Source organism: Lissotriton vulgaris, chromosome 6 (assembly GCF_964263255.1).
Source record: "Lissotriton vulgaris chromosome 6, aLisVul1.2, whole genome shotgun sequence".
Lineage (NCBI taxonomy): Eukaryota > Metazoa > Chordata > Amphibia > Caudata > Salamandridae > Lissotriton > Lissotriton vulgaris.
Genome location: NC_141694.1, coordinates 1,660,507,105 through 1,660,530,752, shown reverse-complemented (window position 1 = coordinate 1,660,530,752; position 23,648 = coordinate 1,660,507,105). Strand labels below are relative to the sequence as shown.

The 23,648-nt window shown below is 43.7% G+C and overlaps 1 protein-coding gene across 2 annotated transcripts in view; it reads right to left on the bottom strand.

The window, feature by feature from the left end:
- SYT14 (synaptotagmin 14) overlaps positions 1–23,648 on the bottom strand; it is a 535,709-nt gene that overhangs the window by 243,808 nt on the left and 268,253 nt on the right. For both annotated transcript variants that reach the window (XM_086927826.1, XM_086927827.1), the window contains exon 3: positions 18,216–18,487. In XM_086927826.1, the coding sequence (XP_086783952.1) occupies positions 18,216–18,487 (272 nt within the window). The remainder of the gene's footprint in view (positions 1–18,215; positions 18,488–23,648) is intronic.

The following is a 23,648-nucleotide window of genomic DNA, read 5'->3' as shown; positions in this document are numbered from 1 at the left end:
CTAACTAGGGCTAAAATGATTCTGCCCTCACCTTATAACATGGAAAATTGACCTACACTTAATCAACACATCTTATTTGCTTGTAAGTCCCTGGCAAACGGTACTACATGTACCCAAGGACTGTAAATTAAATACTTCTAGTGAGTTTGTAAAACCCATTGTGCCACAAACTAAAGTAGCACTTTAAGACATGTCTCAGGCCTTCCACTGCAGCTTGTAGTGCAGTTTTAAACTGCCATTTCGTCCAGGCAAAATAAACCTTTTGCCAGGAATAAATCTGCATTTTCCTTTTTAAAACCTATGAGTAGCTCTAGGTTAGGCCCTAACCACTCCTAGGGCAGTGTGCATGGGGTTTTAAAAAGTAGGGCATGTGGGTTCAAGGTTTGCATGTCTGAACAGTGAAAAACTCCTAAAGGAGTTTTTAACTGTTGCCAAGCTGTGTCTCCGATTGACTATCACTGGGTTGCCTTATTACATTTAATGAAGTGTAACTTCAGATTGGGAGCACGTAGGAAGATCATTCTTGGACTCTTTTGAATTGCAGTTTAAAATCATTTTAATGGTAAAGTTGGATTTTAAGTCACAGTTCCAGAAATGCCACTTTTAGAAGGTTGGCATGTCTGGGTCCAAGCCCACAGTGCCTTTCGGCCAGTAGCTTAAGTTACATGGCTCTGCTGTTGAGGGCTGTGCATTCCTCCCAGACAGTGACACAAAAGAGACTAGATGTCGACAAGATGGGCCTTCCTGCCAGGATGCTGTTGGCAGAGCTTTACCAAGCCCCACTTACAGTTCAAGGGTTTTTCCTTCTCCCCCACACAGGAACTTTCACTAGCCTTTTGTCCCCCCCCCCCCACCCAGGGATTGGGAAGCCAAACCCAGAAAGTGCAGGGAAGTGGGTCAGGTGTTGCCCCTTGCACACAGGCTGTTACTATGGATACAAGGTGGCACTTTCAGACCCCAAATCAGAAGGACTGCCTGTTGTCTGAGGAAGGAAGTCCGGACCTGCTCCTTGAATCCAGGACCACCAAAGGTACTCCAAGGGGTAACTGTTAGGGCTCCTGTGTGAATTGCAGGTAAATAAGTTCCAAAGCCCCATCAGCTAAGCATGGGCGGAAAATCCGTTTCGCTCGCGGATTTTGCGGATTTTCGGGAAATTCGCAATCCGCGAGATTCGCGAATCTCCCACGAAATCCGCAAATCCGCGAGCAGCGGATTTTGCTCGCACTGCTCGCACTGTTCGCGTGAGTTCGCGGCTTCCCAGTACAACTTCGCGCCCCGCGAATAAGTGCTAAATTGCAGAAATACGATCTTAGCAAAACTGAAACTACTTACCAGGTTCAAAAGTTCAGGCTCATCATTAGTAGCCATTTCCTGTAGTGCTTCCTGAGGGGCCCCTCCAGAGTTCAGTTGCCAGTTGCAACTATTATGTGACCCTGCTCTGAACCTCAGAATAGTTACACATATGCCACAAAGGTCCTGAATTACAGCTAAGGGAGACAAGCAGGAGCCAGGCTGGAAGTTAAAATCCATTAATCAGCCCCTAATTCATTATTGTCAGTTGGGGCAGGGCAGGTGTTGTAACTAATTTTGCAACAATGAAAGCACTTAGCAAGTGCAAAAGATCACTAATCAGGAAGCACTAAGGAAGCAGGTGCCAGCTAAAAAAATATTCTGTGACACATTAATCAGCCCCAAATTAATTCAGGTCACTTGAGGCAGGGAAGGTGTGCTTTGCTTTGCCGAAAATAATGTACACTGGACAACCAGAGGGTGTGGTGATGAAACAGAGGGTGGCATGGGTGGGCCAGAGGGTGGCATGAGTAGTCAGAGAGTGGCAGTGGTGACAGAGAGTGGCAGTGATGAAGAAGAGTGTCCCAAACAGGCTGGACACGTAGAAACAACAAGTTCGCAAAACTTGCGACCCGACAGGTAAGTTCGCAAATTGCGAAATTGTAAAAACCCTCGCGAACTGGCAGAAACACGGGCGAACACAAAAAAAAAAATCCGCAAATTCGCGGGAATTCGCGGATTTTGCGGATTGCGAGTTCGCAAATCCGCAAAATTCGCGAACGCGAGATTCGCAAAATTCGCCCATGCTTACCATCAGCCCACCTGCCTGCTGCTGCTGATCCCTGCTGGAGTGAGTCCTAACCCCAAAAGGTGTCCTCCCCCCAGGTCCTGGTAGGAGGATGCGTGGCCTCCTCCTATCAAAAACCAAAACCTGGGAATTAGAACATTTTCCAGGAAAAACTGCTCAGAGAACTGACTGAAGTCCGGGACCTACCTGCAAGCCAATCTGACGAAGGTGCAGCGCTGGTGGTAGTCTTCACTGATGTATGTCGTTACAACGCATACTTTTACAGCGCATACCTTTACAACACATTTTTTACAACGCAACATCCATTACAACGCATTCCATTACAACGAATTCTTTGAAACTACCTTTACAACGCATTCCACTACAACGCATACTACATTTACAATGCATACCATTACAGCGCATACCATTACATTGCATGTATCGTAAGTATTGGATAGTGTAGGGGTAAAAATTACTATTCTAACTTCAGGGGGTGCAACAGTAGGGTAAGTGTTGGATAGTGTAGGGGTAAAAATTACTATTCTAACTCCAGGGGGTGCAACAGTAGGGTAGGTATTGGATAGTGTAGGGGTAAAAATTACTATTCTAACTCCAGGGGGTGCAACAGTAGGGTAAGTGTTGGATAGTGTAGGGGTAAAAATTACTATTCTAACTCCAGGGGGTGCAACAGTAGGGTAAGTATTGGATAGTGTAGGGGTATAAATTACTATTCTAACTCCAGGGGGTGCAACAGTAGGGTAAGTGTTGGATAGTGTAGGTATGCGTTGTAATGGTATGCATTGTAATGACTTCGTTGTAATGACATGCGTTGGAGTGGTATGCGTTGTAGTGACATTCGTTGTAATGGTTGCGTTGTAATGGCATGGGTTGTAATGGATGTTGCGTTGTAAAAGTTTTGTTGTAAAGGTAGTGCGTTGTAAGTGTTGTTTCCCTTCTTCACCGTAGGCCCCACCATGTATTTCTCTGCAGCAGGAAATCTTCTTCACCGAGACTTCTTGACAAGAGTATCTAGCCTCCTGGAGCCCTCTTCGGCTACAGACTTCAGCCTCATTCTGCTGGAGGAATCCGAGCTCCAGAAAGATTTCTAAGTCCAAAGGTAGACCAGGCTCAACAAAGACCAGCACTCCATAGATTACGATGACATTCTCTGCCTGAAAATTTAGCTTTTCCCACTCAGAGCTTTTCCTGCCATCAACGGTGGCTTCACCGAGACTTCGTCAAGTGGCTTTCCATCATCAATGACCTCCTCTCAGTTACAGCCTGCTTCCTGGTCACGCTGAGGACTATACCTTTTCCAGGAAATCTTCAGAATTTCTACGAAGTCCAAAGGTAACTCTTGTCAGGTTATAACTCACTTTGGGTATCTTTGAACGGATCTCACACACTATTCATACTCTTCACACAATTTTACTCATCACTTCTTATCTTCCCCTGGGTACATCAAGGTGAAGCATGACATTTCTAGAGAAACTTCATACGTTCTTCATAAATAGCCAATATTTCTATATTTAGCAATAATGCAATCACATTTGAACATTAAATATATATATATTTTTTAAATGGAGAGACAAGGTCCTAACAAAAAAACATGTAAATAAAAATTCATAATACCATTCCTCCTTTACAGTGGTGGAAAGATCTCTTTCAATACTATCAAACACTGACAATTTCTAATATGGGAGCAAGTTCATTACTTTGGCACTCAAATACTGGCAAAGCAGGGAAATACGAAAGACAATCACATAATGTCTAATAAGAGAACAAATTCCTTACTTAAATACGTAAACACTGACAAAGACAGAGAGAATACATACGAAAATCACATATGTCCTTAGATAACTAATCTGCTTTGGTTATTATTTAGAGTGCAGAGTGTATTGGTAAGATCATTGATATCTACTGTATCACTCAACGCTTATCAGATTTAGGGGCAGACTACGATGGTGGACGGCATTGTCTCGGAGAGTGGGATCGCCCGCCTACAAGGCAGCAATTCCACAGGGGGTATTGGGATGCACCGCCACCGTGGCGGTTGCACATGCCATACTTTGCATTGCAGCTAGTGCTGCTAGCTGGAGCACCCGCCGCAATGTGAATAAGGCACTGTTTACATTTCCCTGAACTACGTGGTAGGCCCCCTGCAGCGCCTGCCACATGGTGCATGGAAATGTAGGGGTGCACCATAGGTGCCCCCAACCTCCAAACAAAAGTGCCCGAGATGAAGGGAGGCCCGCTATGGGCCCCCAAAGTCCATCCCTGCAGCCTTTCCATGGCGTGTGAACCACCATGGAAAGGCTGGCGGGGAGACACTTCATAATCCCAATTTCGGTGACTGGTAGGCACTGCCACCATTTTTGCGATGGGAAAGCCTTCGCTGCACCGGTGGGCTCAAGGAGCCCATGGGATGCGTGGCGGTCGGATTTTCCGACTGCCATGGACCCGCCCGCCATTATAATATGTTGGGAGGACAATGGCTGTGAACCCGACACCGACAGACTGTTGGTGGCGGGTTCACCGCCATCGCAATCAGCCCCTTTGTTTACAAGTTGCATCTGTGCTTTTGGTGGATTCCCAATATTTAAAGCCACCTTTAGGATTAATAGATCTCTCCCACAATTTAAATTAAACCAACAACAATACAAGATAATGTAGTTGGGATTCCACTATCTTCTTTATGATTGACTTTAATCCTCAAGGGTTGCATGTATTAATCAGCAATTGTGGGAGAAATCTATACATCCTAAAGAAGGTGGCTCTAAATATTGGGAATCCACTGAAATGTTATGATGCAACTTGAACACTCAATATGATAAGTGTTGAGTGATACAGTAGATATGAATGACCTTACTGATACTCTGTACTCTAAATAATAATCAAAACAGATTAGTGATTTAAAGACATATGTGATTGTCTTATGTATTCTCCCTGTCTTTGTCAGTGTTTATGTATTCATGTAATACATTTGTTCTCTTATTAGAAATGATGTGATTGTCTTTTGTGTTTTCCCTGTCTTTGCCAGTATTTAAGTGTCAAAGTAATGAACTTGTTCCAATATTAGAAATGGTTGGTGTTTAATATTATAGAAAGAGATCTTTTCACCATTGTAAGAGAGGAATGACATGGTGTATTTTTATCTGCATGTTTTTTAATTGCCAGGACATTGTCTGTCCTTTTTAAACCCATTGACGCTCATGACGAGCTCAGCTCGTCATGAGTTACACCTCTCGTACGCTCATGACGAGCTGAGCTCGTCATGAACCGCGGGTTTTTAAAAAAGTCAGCGCACAGCGGGAAAATGCGCCGCAAGCATGGTGTTAAAAATAAAATATATATATTTTTATTGTTCAAATGTGATTGCATTATTGCTCAGTATAGAAATATTGACTTTTTATAAATAAAGTATAGTTTCTCATCAATGTGGGGCTTCACCTTGATGTATCCACAGGAATATAAGAAGTGATAAGTAAGATTGTGTGAAGAGTATGAATAGTGTGTGAGATCCATTCAAAGATACCCAAAGGGAGTTTTAACCTGACTGGATAGTCTGAACACGATGTCCTGTCCCTTTGGCGAGTGGAATCCCTCTCTGCTTTTTTATTGACAAAGTAACTCTTAACCAGGGCAAACCTGGTGACTAAATCCGGCCCACGGCATCACAGTCAGCCTTAATTTGCAATTTTGCCCAGGTCTCATGTGACCAGATACCAGCGGTTGGTGCTTTGTTCTTTTTGGCACTATTTTTCATCAATAACATTAAAGATATATAACTCCCATTCTACTGATGGATTTATTTCCTTTTGGTGTAATTTCATTTATTAAAATTTATATTTAAATTATTCTACATTGCTTTGGAATTTTCTTGCCTGACTGCTTTTGTTCCAAGCTACCATAGGGTTTAGGACATGTTCATTTAGTGAATTTCTGTGCTTCACCCTGACAAGGTTGTGTTTATTATTTGAGTGGGGCTTCCAACCCTCTCAACTAATGACCCAATTCCCTCCAGTGGCAGAACTTGATTTTGGCATTGATGGGACTCTCAAGTCCTGGTAAAGTGCAGTGAGAGACTATCCCCCAGATGCATCAAAGTTATGTTTTGCGAGTACTTAATAGCGAATTTTAAGGAATCGCTATTAAAGACTCTCAAAACGGGATGCATGTAGGAATCGCAATGTTATTTGCGATTCCTACTGATTCCTTATTTGCGATTCACTAATTACTAATCGCAAATAAGGAATGGCTTTCCCATTCATTCCTATGGGCCAAAGGCCCATAGGAATGAATGGGAAAGCCATTCCTTATTTGCGATTAGCAATTAGCGAATCGCAAATGTGCCGCAATTTCAAGGGTGCCAGAGTGTCCAAAGGACACCCTGTTGCACCCCTGAAATGGTAATGTTCACTGGTTTTGTGCACACACATTTCCTAAGGACATGTGTGTGTGTAATATACAACTTACAAAAATGCACTAAAGTGCATATTTCTAAGTTTTTGCTATTTACCACGTAGTTTGGATTCGCTGGAAATAGCGACCCTAGATTGCGAATTCGCAATCTTGGAATGGTTCATGCACTGCATTTAAGGAATCGCAAATTACGATTCCTTAAATGCAATCGCAATTTGAGAACTCGCAATTATTTGCGAATTCTTAAATTGCGAGTGCATGAACCCTTGATGCATCTCAAATGCCTTTTTGCGGGCGCAAACGGCCGAATTTTGTGATTCGCACTATTTGCGCTCACAAAAATGCTTGATGCATCTACCTGTATATCTATCCTGACGGTGGTAGATGTTGGACACATAGAAAACTTGATATTAAATGTCCTCACCTCCTCGAGTTACTCCTTGATCCTAGAGACATTCTGGCAAGGGGTATACATATGTGGAGCCCTCCGGCTCATGAGGTATGTCTTGTTAAAAAGCTACCCCTCCATGTGTACTGCAATTTTACACTTTTTTGTTCCTGTCTCTGGGCTTGGGCACCTGCCCACTGGGAGGATCAGACAGTGGCTCTCTTTTCTAAGTCCAGTCTTATGCTTCATCTGGGTCCATGTAGAAGAAGGTCTCTGCACTGGCTAATACCTTCAGTTTCACAAGGAAAAGGAGCATGTACCTCAAGTCCAATTTGCACACCTTTGCTTTGACTGCACAGAAAGTGCACTGCTGCTACTGAATTGCTGCAGTATAGTAAGGGAACAGAAGGACTTTGGAATGGCCTACAGCGGTCAGGTCCACTGTGCATGCCCTGTACAGGATAAGAGCAAACACAACAAGATGATGGACAGAGTGCTGAAACTTTTCACCACTCATTCCCAGTCTAGAGATCTGGGTTTAATCCATCATTCTTTTGCTCACTCTGCCACCCCAGTTTGGACCCAGTCATACGCAAATCAGTCTTAACCCTGTTTGTCATTGGAACAGTCCAGCACAAACTTCCAGGCCAAGAACTCCCTTGATAGGAAACAAGCATCCTGAGACCAGTTACAGGGTCAAGTCTGATTGCATATAGCTTGATCTAACTTGGAATGTCATAGGGAGCAAAAAAACATGGATTTAGGCCCAGATCTCAGTACTGGGGTGAATGTTTGGCACTGTTCAACATTCTGTCCATCAATTGTTCTTTTTGCATCTTTACAGGATCAGGTAGCCGTCTTCATGATGGGGGAGATGGCTACGAATGTCAAAGGTGGGTCCTTGGGTTTGGGAAAATGTTGGCCCTCTCTACCACAAAGATATTAGACAAACCTTAGGATGTAAAGGCACCTCTGAGCCAGCCTTCAAGGCATGCTTCCACATCTTTCCCTCGTACCCCTTAGGAAGATCGATGCTCCATACATTATTTTGCCGAGACCTACCCTTGGCTTCACTATCACGATATTCAAGGAACCTGATTCTCTCCAGCATTTCAGCCATGTTGATTTTGATCTTCACTACTTTCGGGGACAGTTGAGCTGCATAAATATCTGTGTGTGTTACCCTTTTGGACAACTTTTTTGGGTCCACTCCCAACAGTCCTAGGGCTCAGTCTCAAAAGGCCACACATTTTACCTGCTTTTCTATATAGTAGTTCCTCCACTCTCATGTTGGCTAGACAGCCCCCAGACTCTTTCTCACCTCCCTCAGTTAATAGCCCTCAGGCAGGTATCTTCTCTAAAGCCATTCAGGTCAAGGAAGTGTATGACCTAGGGCTGACTTCTTCCCGAGGACGGAGCAGCTAGTCCTTCCAGGCAAATGCAGGTCTTTCCTCCCATGCCTTCTGCATATTTCCCAGGCAGTCAACATATACCACTAGCCAAGAAGCCCAGTGCTCCCCTTAAAGCCAGATTTAGATCATTGCCACTTGAACTCCACCCACGATCTTTGGGGACCTCTTGCACTCACACTGCTGTTCCACTCTGCTTGAACATGCTGGGCTCATTTGTCTTGATCGCAGTACTGGCTGCATGCTGCCAAACTGGATCTTTGTTTTGGTGGCAGGGGGACCCGACAGCCTAGCCAACATGGAATGGCCTTGACTTAAGCCTGCACAGAGCACATCTCACTCTGTCGGCTCCAAACCATGCACCTATCCACCAATAAATTTGACCAAAAAAAATCTTGCAACTGGTACTAAGGAATTAGGTATTGCATGATATCCAGCAATTTTCGAGTCACAAAGCCAATTTATAGCCTAATGTTGTAACTAAACTGAAGCCAAATCAACTGCTCTTCCTTGGTACAATAGTCTTTTTCATGCCGATCGAATCCCCAATAGATTGACTGCATTTCTAAACATACTTCAGTGAAACATTATTCTGCATTAAACAAAGTACTAGAATGATCATTTTAAATCTTAAAGGTTAAGATTAATGATGTAGGGTACTGACTCAATTTCTGGGAACTTTTTTGAGACAGAGCTTCAGCTTTACCATCATTTTAACTTAGAAGAACAGCACACAACAAACTTCGCCCAGCATTCTGCATAGATGTTTTTGGTGGGGGATGTCTAGCTGCCAAAATGATATAGACTAACTCGGGAGTAAGGTTAAAAGCAGTTAGCTGTTTTAGCTCAATCTCCAAGAGTGTAGGTGTAAGTTGTACAGGCTCCGGTGTAGGACCCTGCCCTGTTGCTGCGACAGAAGACCCTCCTGAAGAGACAACACAATCAGGGGACAGATGCTCATGGCGAGAAGGTTTGGGGACTACTCTCCTGTCCCAGTCCGAAGTGACTTGGGTCTAGTCAATCCTGATCTTCTTCAGAACTTTGGGCAAGAGCGGCAGAGGTGACAAGTCATACAAAAGACCTAAACTCCAGCCCAACCAAAAGGCATCTTTGAGAAAGAATTGCCTTGGGAACTCCAGCACACAAAGGTTTGGACAGGATGTATTCTCAGCTATGGTGAAAACAGAGGCAGGTTTCTCACCATTTCTGAAAGATACCCAGCGCCACCTCTGAGTGTAGACACCATTTGTGTTCCTCTAGACAACACTTGCTGAGTTTGTCCACACTGGCCTTTAAAGATCCTGCCCAGCAAAGGAGATGCCCTGCTAACTCGAACAACTCCAGAGAAGTGGAGCCTCTGGCAGAGGACCCACAACTCCACCTTGCCCTGCTTGCTGCAGTACCACTTAGCAGTGGTACTGTCCATGAGGACATGCATGAGTTCCCCTTTGATGGGCGGGAGGAAAACCAGCCTCTGATGCCGGTACCCTCTATGTGGTTCCTTCTCGAAGTGAGTCTGAACCTTGTTCCGTAAAACAGACAAGTGGTTCTGCAGAAGCCATTATGGTATAGGAGGAATGTCTGGAGGGGTGGACAGGAAAGGTGAGGCATCACCATTATGAACAGTTTATAGCTCCCATAGGTCCAATGTGATACTTCCCCACCAGTGGAAGATATACATGTTCTGGCCTCCAGCTGGGCGACCGTGCGCCGCTAAGGGCAAACTAAAGTGGTTTTGCAGTGGCAGCAGCAAGAGCGGTGGGGATTAAATAGTATAATGCCCCTGAGGGCTTGGACTCTGTCAACCACACTTCTGGACCCTGTCCCCAAGGCTTGAGGTACCTGTTGCTGCAGAGGAAAGTTCATGTGCTCTCCCTGCTGAATGCCTCTTCCGGATCCTCGAAAGGGGCAATATTGTTAGGAGAACCGCAGCACGGGTGCTGAAAGACCCAGGGAGGATGCTGTGGCCTTGCTTTCTTTAAAGCGCCCCAAGGCAGAGTCCGCCTTGTCTCTCAAGAGATGGGTGCCATTAAATGACATGTCCATTGGTGATTCTTGGACATCTCTTAAAAGGCCTGTGGATCTCATCCAAGCACGGGGACAAAGCACCACACGGTAACGACTAACCTAGCTAAACAGTCAGTAGTGTCCAGTCCTGAACTAGTAATATATTTTGAAGCACCATGGCCATCCTGAATTATTTGGGCTAAATTGACCTGGAGGTCCTTAGGGATTGCAGTATCTATAAATGATGTATTAAGTGTTCCCCTGTAAGAGGAGCCTCTACCTAGCATTTTAACTGAATATTTGACTTGCATCAATGTTTTTGATTCTACCCATTGCAGTGATACCTCATCTCTTCTATTCCACATTACGTATAAGTTTATAAAACGTTTGTAAAGTTCGGCAAAATCCGGGAGCATCCTGACGCTAAAACAGAAAACACTGGGAGAAGAAAAGACATAGAATGAGGAAAATGATAAAATAGCAATGTTTTCATGACTTTTCTGAAGGCCGAAAGGTTTGAGAAGGAATATATGTAAAAGGGCAGTGCTTGCTCGCGAGATAGCAGAAAAAGTGGCCACCAGCCTGGAAGTGCTTCAAATGGGGGATGGACATAAGAAATAAGGAAGCAGAGCACAGGGTTCGGCTGGGTGTAGAAGTGCAATATGTTTTCTCTAAATAAAGCAGTCATTTAATTTGTATGGAGTTATGGACTAGACATAGTGACTGGAAAATTGAACATGTAAGCATAGAAAGTCTTTGAGCTTAGTGGAGATCATAAGGGGAAAGATTGATGGCTAGTTTCACCACAGAGTTTTGCGCAACATGAAGGCACCTCATCAAGTATTATGGGATGCCCAAGTACAGAGAATTCCTATAGTCTAGCATGGAGGTGATAAAGGCGTAGATGGCTGTGTTGCATATGGTGTCAGGACATGTAGGGCAAATTTTTCTTAGTATTTTTTGTAGAGCGTAACAGATAGCGCAAGCCTAACTAATTTGTTTGCAGAGAAGGTTTCATTTCTGAATTAAAAAAAATAATAATTAAAAAAGACAGTACAGAATACACAATGAGTTAGGTGCAAATTGTGATATGAACATCAGACAACAAACTACTAGCTTCAGTCGGAGCTTGATCGTTGACTATTGCTTGTGAAGTTGTATGGCTATAATAAAGTTGTCAATGAACCAAACCATCTTAAAGCTTTATCAGAGGTGGCTTCAGCTGCCCATTATATTATGTATTCTGTCATGGAATTAGTCGATAGAAGTAGTCCATCTGAGTTGAGTGATGAGGACTTGTAATGAAGTATTCTGTATATTATGTACACAAAGACAGAGTAAAACCAACCTAAAAGACAGAGCTAGAGAAAGCAGGAGAGGGGAAAAGTGCACTTAGAGAGCTTAAGAGGGGAAGGTAGGGAAATTTGGCGTAGAGTGGATAAGTTACTCATGCAGATCACACTAGGCCATTGTTTTAATATAATATATATATATATATTACCCCTTCCAATATGTGTGTGTAGGGAGACTGTCTATTTTCTGGATACAATGTCATAGCCATTGATTTTACAAGGAGAAGAGACGGTTCTGATCTATCAAGAAACCACAATTGTTCAGGGGACCCAAGTGTGGCCAAATTCTTGAGGTCACCAGGGTGACGACTGTTAGAAATTAGGTTACTGGTTGACTGAGGTGTGAGTCCTGGTAAAGCAGCCACCACAATCCTACTCAGGGCAGGGCACAACCAACCCACAATTAACCAGTGCTCACCCACTGTAGCTTGGAACAGATCAGGCAGGCTTAATTTAGAGACAATATGTAAAGTATTTGTGCAACACTTCAAATAGAAATACAGTGCAAGCACCACCCAAAAGGTATCTCATAACAGGTTATACAAATTGAGCTTAATTTAATAAATTAAACAAGACTAAAAATACAAAAATCAAATCAGTACAAACTGAGTTATGAATTTGTAAAGAATAAACAGTAAACTAGCGCTTAGAGCATAATGCTCCAACAGTGGCTCTCGGATTGCGCTGGATCAGGCCAAATCTAAATTTCAGGCCAACCGCTATGGAGCGCAGGTCAGATACCGTCGTAGATTAGTCCTGCTGAAATGTTACCTTCTCAAGGTTTGTGCAAGAGTCCTGTTCACGTTGGAGAGGCTACATGCACCAAATGGTAAGAAAAAAAATGCTAACTTTCTGGATTAAACCCTGATCTATGACTGGGGGTGAGTGTCTGAAACGTTTCATCTCTCCATCTGTCCTCTCCTTGTGTTAACTTTCTGAAACGTGGCATTTTCAGAATTGCAATTTAAAACCCGACTTTACCATAAGTTAGGATTTCAAAATGCGATTCCAGAGACACCAAACATGAACTGCTTATTTCTTCCCATTTGGAAATTACACTTATAAAACGTAAGAAGGCAATTCCAATATTATCCTATGATAGAGATCAGCCTGACAGTAGTAGAAACAAATGTAAGAGTTTTTCATTACCTGGAAATGTAAAACTTAGGAGTACATGTCCAACCTTTTAAATACATTGTATCCTGCCCTCTGTGCTGTCCAGGGCCAACCCTAGGGGAGGCTTATATGTATTAAAAAGGAAGGGTTGAGCCTGGCAAAGGGTTGATTTGGCCAAGTCGACATGACAGTTAAAAACTGCACAAATAGGTGCTGCAATGGCAGACCTGAGACATTTTCAGGGCTACTTAAGTAGGTGGCACAATCGGTGCAGCAGGCCCACTAGTAGCATCTAATTTACGGGCCCTGAGTACATATAGTACCACTTTACTAGGGAGTTATTAGTAAATTAAATATGCCAAATGGGTATAAACCAACATAATATATTTTAGGGAGAGAGCGCAGGCACTTTAGCACTGGTTAGCAGTGGTAAAGTGCACAGCATCCTAAGGCATACTAAAACTAATTCAGCAACTAATTCAGCAAAAAGTATAGGGAAAAAGACAACAAGTTTGGGGGTGACCCATCAGAGAGGGCCAGATCCAACACAGACCAGCTAAAAGCCCTTTTAGCTGGTTCTAATGCCAGCTCCCCCTGACACAGTTCTCCGGACTAGTTTACCTGCAGTCCGCTACCCTATGCTGGCTGTCTACCTGCTGCCCTGTTTGTGCCTCCTTTGCTAGTTTCTTGCTGTGTTTTGCTTTTTCTGCAGTATTTTCTGCCCTGCTTTGCCCTTTTCTGCTGGTTTTTCTGTTCTATATTTTGCCTTCTCTTCTTGTTTTCCTGGCCTCTTTTTGGCCTTTTCTGCTCATTTTTCTGTCCCCTGTTTTGCCCTTTTCTCCTCTGGTTTACCCTCTTCTGCTCTGTTTTGCCTTTTCTGCTAATTTTTCTGTCGTCTGTTTTGCCTTTTGCTGCTCTTTACTTCCTTCTTCCTGCTTTTTGGCTGAGACCTAGCGCCCTAGTGCCAAGATACCCCAGGGTGCTGTACTCGACAAATACGGATTTTGGCCAACGATTACTAGCTCTGTTTAGGCTCCATTTATTCCGAGACAGTTCTGGTTCTTATATGTCACACAAATAAGATGTAGGAATGTGTCATCCGGTGGTGACACGTGCTCAGTGAGTAAGAACTGACCTCACTCACAAAACTGTGACATGCTTCATCTTCAGGCTTGCTAACTGACACCCCCGTGCAGACCAACGTCTGGGGTGGAGCAAAGGGGAGAGGGAGTCAGTACAAACATAAAGTAATGGGATGACAATGAAAAGTGCAGCATGTGAAAGTTAAAACTAGCTCGGATTGCCAGGGTTAAAAATGTGTAGGATGGTGGTGAAAAGAGAAAGTTAGGATCACCTCATCCCTCCTTACTGCAAAGGTGTCGACATGTTTCTGCCGATTAAACTGCGCCCACAGTGTTGGGGTCACTCCGACATTCATCAGGACCTTCAGTATCCTAAATACAACACCCTCTCGTCCTAATGGAGGATTCGCTGGGTTCTTCCCTCCAAGATAGGGTTTTAGTAACTTACACTCTTGTAAAACCTGTGAAGAGAGGAGACCTACCATGAGATCCTCTTGCTCTAAAGCAATTTAATGTGCAAGAGTAAGAAAACCCCTTCTGGTTCAAGTGCATATGTACATTTCACTCAACATATGCACATGACCACCACATAGAGACCAATGTGGTCTCACATACTAGCTTCTGTTATCCAAGTCAGAATATTCGTCATGGCGAAACCACCTTTTCTTTCTACCACAGGTATTCGGCCTTCCCATTAATTAAGGGCGTCTTTGACACGTGTGTTTTATGGCAGTGCAAGCCCTAACACTCATGAGTTCATTCAATCGGTAGGCTTGAACAAGCAAGGGAGTAGGTGCAGCTCCCTATCATCACACACTACACGGAAAAAATATATACATGTTGAATTAGTGGTAGACGAGTCAACAGCAGTGTCACATAGGTCATAAAACAAGTATAGTTGCTTAGTTCTGTGGGATTATGCACCTCTACGCTCTGGGCATTGTGATAGTCTGTGCAGCCCCCACCTACCACTGCAATTCGCGTTTTGCGAGGATTTTCTCCTCCCCGTACAAACATTGCAACAAGAGTGTGTCATAACATTGTCTACGGCACACAAAAAAGTACTCATGTGGTAAGAGTAACTTTGCGTCCTGGTCATCGTTAATTCACTCTCTTCTACAGCAACCCTACCGATGTGAATAATACCCCCTTAAGTGCCCACACATTGCCATCGGCACTGGGCTAGGTAGCCCTCTTTTTACAAGGAGAAGGTACCCATATTCCAAAAAACTCCATGCGTCAGGACCGTTTTTGTGGTATTGAATGGGTTTGTAGCCCGCCACCACGACTCCTTACTTCGTCAAGGTGAGACCACTGCTTGGCGACTGCCTGCCTCTTGCCGTGATGGTGGCGATCTCCCTACTCCATAGCTCTTTATAATGAAGGTTTGTTCTGATAATGTGGGGAGACGTTCCTTCACGTGACCGGGACGTGATGACGTCCTCATTTCTCTGTTCCTCACTCTCAAGTAGTCTCATATTGCCCTCATAGAGTAGCTCGAGTACGTTTTTCATTCAAAGAGAACAATAAACATTAATGTGTTATTGTATCCGAAAACAGGTGTATTCATTTGTATTATGAACTCTCAATGCCTCAGAGAGAAACGTTACGGGTTGTGGAGGACCTTTCATATGTAGAGGAATGGGCATACAAAACACCACGAGCATTCATCCTGAACTTGGCAGTGATTACCCTCACCAAGAGCTACTTAAAATTCGAAGGAACCATCCATCTACAGACCCATGGTAAATCTATGGGAATTACCTTTGCCCCCAGCTTGGCAGGTCCATACGTTGGGGTCTTCGAGAAGGAGCATATCCACAACCAAGGGAGCCCCTGGTTCCAACACATCAAGTTGTGATGAAGGTTGATCAATGATGTCCTAGTAATATGAACCCATGTGTATTGTGTTAGAAAGTCATCATTTTGCCCTGTTCATCCCCATTTTTTGCTGAATGATACTGGTGGTAACTGACTCTGACTGTACCCTGGGCTCTGCTAACCAGGCCCAGGGCCAGTGCAATGTTTAAAAAGGTACATGTAATAGAGTGCACTTACAATTGGCAATGACAGACCTTATAAGTCCCTAAAAGATAATAGGGGCATGGAGTGCAAACTTCCTATAAGTCCCTAGTATATAATGGAGCATGGAGGTTTAGAGGCCCAGCATATTTCCTGCACTGCTGAGTGCCTTGCTTTGCAGACTGTCTTTAAAAAGAAATTGTACGCAAATTCGATGTTGGTGGTATGGGCACTTCAAAAGTAATAATCTACCTTATTTTTACATATTAGGCACCCCCAAGATTTCGACTAGGCGTCCCAGGGGTGGGGGCCATGTAACTATAATCAGGCACCATAAAAATATATTTTATATGTCCTGGTGAGAGAAAACCTGTCCATCTTTTTTTCCCATTGTAGATACGTAGCACCATAGGCTAACATTGCAATATATTTTATTACGCTATAACTATTGCTAGGAAAAAAGGAACATCATGAAATGACTTAAAAGTTTGGTATTGATAAAGTCAACAACTTGCCACTTGTGAATTTATCATAACTAGTACAGAAGAGAAGTTATATAACTTTCTCTTCTGTGAGCCAAAATCCAGCCTTATAGTGGTCTCTGATGATTAGTTAGACTTAACAGGCTTAGCCAGGTTGCTTTGATTAGGTGACAAGTGGCCTGACCGGAGCAGAGTTTATCTGATGGAGAGATCTGCTGCCTGACACTACAAGGAGAAGTAGGAATGCCCTTCTGGAATCTGGATCTGCACCCTAAGGCCTGCCTCTGAAAGACTGCACCTGCTGCTCAATCTGGTAATATAGCCCTGGGAACTCTGCCTTGCTTTAATAAGGATTAAGGGGTAGACTCCCTGCAAGCTACAGGTTACCAGAGCCCACCTGCATCATCTCCACCAAGAGTCCACATTCTGGAGTGCGTCCAGTGGACTATTAAGGATTTTTCCAGGTGCATTGTTGGGATTGTAGTCCAGACATCCCAGAGACCAGCTAGGAGATTCTAGACCTTTGGATTGGTGATTTGGACACTTTGACCCTTCAATGAGAACTTCAGGAAGCACTTCCTGAGGTTTGGAGAACTTTTGTGAAAAAGCTCCATGAGGTGACAGACCCAATGTCAAGAGTCTAGCCGACCACTTTGAACAGTGACCCAGACAGGATTTCAGGTTTGTCCCGCAGAAAGCTCCGGAGCTCCAGACTGCCCGGATTTATTGGGGCTTGCAGAAATCCAAGCTGGCAAACCCTCACTGAATCCGGGCTGCTGTGGAGGGTTGAGCAATATCAGAAGGAAAAGCTCCTGAAAAGTTTTAAAGTGTGAAGGTAACATTTTGACCAGGACCTCCCATTTGGTGTATCTGACCAGGGCTCCATCACGGTAAGCCTCAAACTTTGACTTTGTTACGGTCAAGTGCGACCAGATGTTCCAGAGTGGTGCTATATGTTTTTAAGCACTAAAAAGTAGAGAGGTCAATCTTTTAAAAAATCATATCTCTGATTCTCTGCATTGGATTTTGTCATTTTGGTGTCTATTTGTCCACAAAAATATTTCCTACATTTATAAATTGGTGTGGGATTTTTATTGTGTATTGTGCCTTACTTATTTGATGTATTGGTGTTTTTAAATGCATTACACTCCTGACTGCTCATTGTCAGCTACCAAGTGTTGAGCAAGTGGCTAATTTACTGAGACCTTTACTGGACCACTATACCGTGTTGGTTTCCTTATTACTAGTGGTAGGTGCATACTTTCCCCTACCAATAACCCACTTTCCAACATATTGTGTGTATGCCATAAAAAGAGGTTCACTTAAATGCCAGAACTGAAAGGTCAGTGCTTTACTTTTCCAATGTATATTTCTTTCAATTCGCTATTCTTTTGTATTTTTTAGTCATTTTTTATTGCTATGCTATGCTTTCAAGTTACAGTAGTACGAAACCAACAGTTCATTTTCTGTTTGCCAATGCAAATCATATTTGTATGCAATGTGCAATAAAACTAAAGTATTTCAATACCTGTTGCTGCATTCCGAGCTCCTATAAAAAAAGGTTAATTATTTAAAAAATATAACATTTTTATCACAGCTACATGGCAGTCTGGTTTAAGCAGAAGCGTGTTTTTTTTCTTTCTTTTTATTTTTGAGGTATTTCCTTGCAATAAAAGATAAAACTAAAATACCCAGCTTGCCAAAGTCAGACTGATTAGTTTTGCCAATACTTGTACATAGATGCGTATAACTCTTAATGTGTCAACTAAATATTTTAAAACATGTTTTTCAATCAGTACATGAAAGAAATTAACAATTGTCTGCATTGCTGCATTAATAGTTTTGAGGCACTTACCTCTGGGCTGAGGACAGCCGTGCTGTCACTAGGGACATCCTCCTCGTATCCTTTGTTGTGAAAAAGTTCTGTGTCCTGCCCCATGCTTCCTTCACTTGGACACTTATTGTAGGAGTACCGTGGGCTGTTGCTGCCATAGGAGAACTCACACTTGCTGTCTTCGATTTCTGAGGGAGTGCCTGAGAGGTGTGGAGAACCACTGTCATCCTGATATGGCGGGGGCTGCAGTTCATCCAGCGGGGGTGTCCTTCTCATTCTCTGGATGCAGTTGGCTGTGAACAAGGGTCATTTCTTATCAAAATCGATGTATAAGAAAAAAAAAGTTCACACTGGCCAATTTTGCCGTAACACGCCTGACATCAAGACATTATTCTCTGAGCAATCATACTATCAGTAGATTGATTGTAATATGTTATCTGCGTTGTCCAATCTTTTTTCCTTCATCAAATTAATTTGTGATCATTACATATTTATTGTTGTCCATGCTCTAAACATGGATAGTTCATCATCATAGAAAGCACGTGATCTGTCCTACCATAGTAGGGTGCATCTAATTTTAAAACAACCTTTTTCAATGTGTTACTAATGAGATCATGGGACCGATCTGTGATGTCAGTTGGAAAGCCTCCGACCGCAGATCAGACGCTTTCCGATCAACATCCAGGTTTCAAACCCGAAAGCCTTATTTATTTTATTTATTTATTTGTATAGCGCAGCTAATACCCTGGGGCATCTAGGCGCTTGTCATCCAACATCAAGCCATCACGGAGATTATAAAAAAAGGCTAGAGTATTAAAAGTATGTAGTAAATACCCAGGTCTTCAAACCTTTCCTAAAAGAAATCAAGTCACGCTAGTTTTTAGGTTTGTAAGGCTGACGATTCCAAAGTCTGGTTGTGATCTTTAAAAAGCTTTGACTACCCCAGCTTGATAAACGTGGTTGGAGGACCTTGACTAACATTTGTGAGAAGGATCTCCACTTTCTGAACGGGGTGTACCAGCGGAATCGGTCGATCAGATAAGCAGGTCTCTGATTATGCAGTGCCTTAAAGGCGATGCAGAGGGCCTTAAAATTGATCTGCTTTTCCACTGAAACCCAGTGTAGAGCTTTGAGGGCCAGCTTGGCAGAGGAGTATTTTGGGATACCAAAGAGCAAAAGGGTTCTGTAAAACCTGCAGTTTCACAAGAAGTGCTTTGTTTATGCCAGTCATGAGCCGTTACAGTAGTCAAACATTGACAAGACTAATGCAGAAACCACAAATTTATGTAGGTCTGGCGTATGTAAGGAAATATTTTCCTCAGAATCTTCAATGTATAGCAGGTGGATGAAGTGATCACGTTACATGATGGGAAAAGGACAAGGTGGCTTCAATAATGAGATTCTTCGCCTTAGTGGCAGGAGTTGGGGGGGGGGGCAGCTCCGAGGGCCACCAATCCGAGGACCATATGGATGGATCTCTGCCAAAAAGGAGAACTTCAGTCTTATTAGAGTTCAGCTTGAGGCAGTTCTCAGACATCCAACTGCTCACCTGTCACATGCAGGCATGAAAGTTGTGACCAGTGTCCTGAGTGTAGTTTGAGATGGAAACTATAATCTGGGTGTCGTCAGCATACAACACCATGGCAAAGCCATGAGATTTGATCAGTTTAGCCAGGGGGACCTCATATATATTAAAGAAGGTTGAGCTTAGGGACGAGCCCTGAGGTACCCCACATTGAAGTTTAAAATTCTGGGACCTAAGGCTGTCCACTTCCACAAATTGTTCTAGGTCAGTAAGGAAGGATTTGAAAAGAGATAGAGCAGGGCCTGCTATGCCTATTTCATGGAGACGATGTATTAGGAGGCTATGATCTACCGTATCAAACGCCGCCAAAAGATCCAGTAATATCAAGGCCGCCATCCACAGAGCTCCTAATTTCTTCTTACGCCCGTGATCAGAGCTTGCTCAGTGCTATGACAACAATACTGCAAATGGTCCAGAATGTGATTATGGTTGATGAATGAGGCCAGTACTTGATTCATATATTTTTCAAGACGTTTTGCTGGTAAAGGCAGTCAGGTGATTGGACAGTAGTTCCCTGGATCTGATTTGTCCAGGTTAGGTTTTTTTAGAAGTGGTAAAATTGATATTTTTTCACATTTTAGGAAAGATTCCACTTTTGAGGACAAGGTTGTATAACTCATTAAGATGGCAAGCGACTAACTCGGTTGCAGAGTGTATAATCTTGGGAGGGCACGGGTCCAATGGTGAACCGGAATTGGTGACAGAAAGAAATTTGATGACTTGCTAACTCTTTATTGGTGGAAACTCAAAGAGATGTGAGGAGCGAGGAATATTGGGGTCATGAAGACACATTCTCTCTGCTTCAGAAAGTGAAGAGTGAGGATGGGAGATTATGGGAATACGAGAGTCCTGAGAATCCCCTCTTCCAACATCAGGGAGTGCGGACTGGGTGAAATTATCCATTACCGGTTGAGCCGCGAACAAATCATAGATACTCATGACCTTACTACAAAAGTAGACGCTAAGGTATTACAAAAGGCTTGGTCTGGTATATTATGTCTAGCTTTTTGTTCTTGGCTGTTTTTTTTTAACTGTAGCGAACAATTCTCTGGAGTTATTCTTTGCTTTTTCAATTTTTTCCAAGAAATTATTGATCTTGGTGTTATGGATCATGCCTTTGGAATAAGTTAATAGTTCCTTGAATCGTTCTTTTTCCTTTATATCATGTGAGTGTCTCCAGCGCCTATTTAGTCTGCGGCATCGACTCCTAACAAGTTTAATATCTTCTGAAAACCAGGGCTTGGTGGGGGCAGTCCTTGTGATTTTCCCTGCTTTTTGAGGAATTGTTGCTTGAACTGCTGTCCCAATCTAGTTAAGATAGTCTAAGGATGCTATTTCCGGATCTTGGGATAGGATGGGTCTGATCATGCCTAGTTGGGAGTTAAACTTGGTTTTATCCAGGCGATACCATAGGTATTCCCTAAGACTTCTAGTAGGAGGAGGTCTAGTGTCAACTGTAGCGGGCAGAGTGAGAGTTAACATAACTGCTGCGTGGTCAGACAAGAGGAGCTGCAGGATATTTTTGAATTCAAGGAAAGGACAGTCTGAAAAAACAGCATCTAGGAGGTGACCAGCTCTATGGGTGGGGCCATCTGTAATCTGTGCTAGACCTACACTGGTTAATAGATTCATGATTGCAATCATATCATTGTTAAGCTTATTATCTAGATGAAAGTTAAAGTCCCCAAGAACAGTATAATCTTGGGAGATGACTTTATATTCGAGTAAATGCCCCAAGCTATGTAAAAAGTTGACCCGAGGTCCGGGTGGTCGATAAATCAGCATACCATTAAAAGAGTATATAGGATCGATGGTAATCTTGAAGGAGAGCACTTCACAGTGCCAGTAGAAATCTCTTTAAAGGATGCTTTCAAATAGGGTGTAGGAATTGAAACCGGCCAGTCATTCCGGCTGGCTTCCGATGGGCTCAAGGAGACTGTCAGCCAGTCGGAACCGGCACACAATCCCTTAAGGACGGCATTTCCACTGTCGGGATTTAGATGTCCATTTCCCACAAGCTTTTCATATCATGCTTTCCCACATGAAAAGCCAGTCGGAAAGCGACTCTGGGGGCCCCTAGAAGGCCTCCTTGCAACAGCGGCCTCAAGTTGGAGGTCTGGGGGCACATATGGTGCCCCCCTGTCAATCCCTGCACTGAGTGGCAGGAACAGTGTGGTGCCTGCCACGCAAGTGCAGGGATTAACAAAAATTCATATTTCTTTATGGGAGCCTGTGCTGCAGCCGGTTTACGACCACAGCACAAGCTCCCATAGAGAAATGGGTGTGTGCGACCACACCATACTGAGGAGGAGGAGGAGGAGACTTGCTGCCTAGTTGAACCATGGTGATGACCTCTAACTTTTGCCCCTGTATTATCTGTACAGACGGTTCACCTGCTGCTGCTGCTGTTGCGGCTGCTGCTTGGCTCAAAATGACAAAGTCCTGCCAAAACCACGAAACCTGCGATATCCAAAGCCACTGGACTGGGACTAAAGTCCCAACGATCTTGCTGTGGTGCTGCTGTCTTTAAAGTGCTGCAGTGCTGAGTCCGCTTTTCTCCAAATATACAGGATCCATCAAAAGGCAGGTCCAATAGGGTAGCTCTGACAACCGGTGAGAGCCCAGACCCTTATAGCCAAGACATCCGGTGAGAGCCCAGACACTTATAGCCAAGGGTGACTTCTGGTCGCAACAGAGGACCTCATTACCCTGGCAACAGAGTACACGATGTCCAGACTCGATTTTATGACCTGGCGGGCCGCAGCTTGAATATTAGAAAGCACCTTAGAAAAATGGCCTAGAACATTTTCTGGAAGCTTCATTTTATTTTATTTATTTATGTGCTTCTATAGCGCCTGAATCGATCCCCGAAGGGATATCTCTGCGCTTAAGATGGAAACAGAGTGCTTAACCCCGGGCTAGTCATTACCAGAAAGGTAAAACACATACTGATTAAATGGTGGTGAAAAGGTGGGTTTTGAGGTTTTTACGAAAAGACAGGTGGTGGGTGATGAGTTTGAGATGAAGGGGAAGGGCATTCCAAAGGGTGGGTCCTACGTATGCCAGAGCACGGCCTCCCTGACGGGATTTTTTTATTTTAGGGACCTGTAATAGGTACCGATTGCTCGATCGAAGTGATCGGCCTGGCACGTAGGGAAGGAAAGCTTTTGTCAGATATTTAGGACCCTTTCCTATCAGAGACCTATGAATGGTGCACAGAATTTTGAATTTTGTGCGTTGCCGCACTGGCAGCCAGTGAAGTTTAGCTAGTAAAGGGCGGGAGGGAGTTCTGGATGGAAGGTTAAGAACAAGCCTCGCCGCTGTATTTTGGACTACTTGTAGTTTTTTTAATTGGCCTTCATTGGTTGACAAAAGAAGGCCATTACAGTAGTCCAATCTACTGATCACTAGTGCCTGGACAAGGGTTTTCCTGTGACCATCGGGTATATAAGGAAACACCCTTTTCAAAAGTCCAATGGCTCTGAAGCAGGTGCCAGCAACTTGGTCGACATGATGTTTAAAAGTCAAGGCTTGATCGAATAACACCCCCAAGTTTTTGACAGTCTGCTTTGGGACCGGAACAGGTCCTAATTCTGTGGGCCACCAATCCCCAGACCAGAGTGTTGCTGCCTCCCCAAACAGTAACACCTCTGTTTTGCCCACATTACATTGCAGGCAATTCTCAGCCATCCAGCATGACACAGCCCTCATGCCTTCCGCGAAGGATTTTTGCAGGGCAGGTGAGAAGGTTTTGAATGGGAACATCAGCTGGGTGTCATCAGCGTAGGATATCGGGGTAAACCCGTATGGCCTTACTAAGTCGGCCAGGGGGGCCACATACACATTGAATAATGTGGGGCTAAGACATG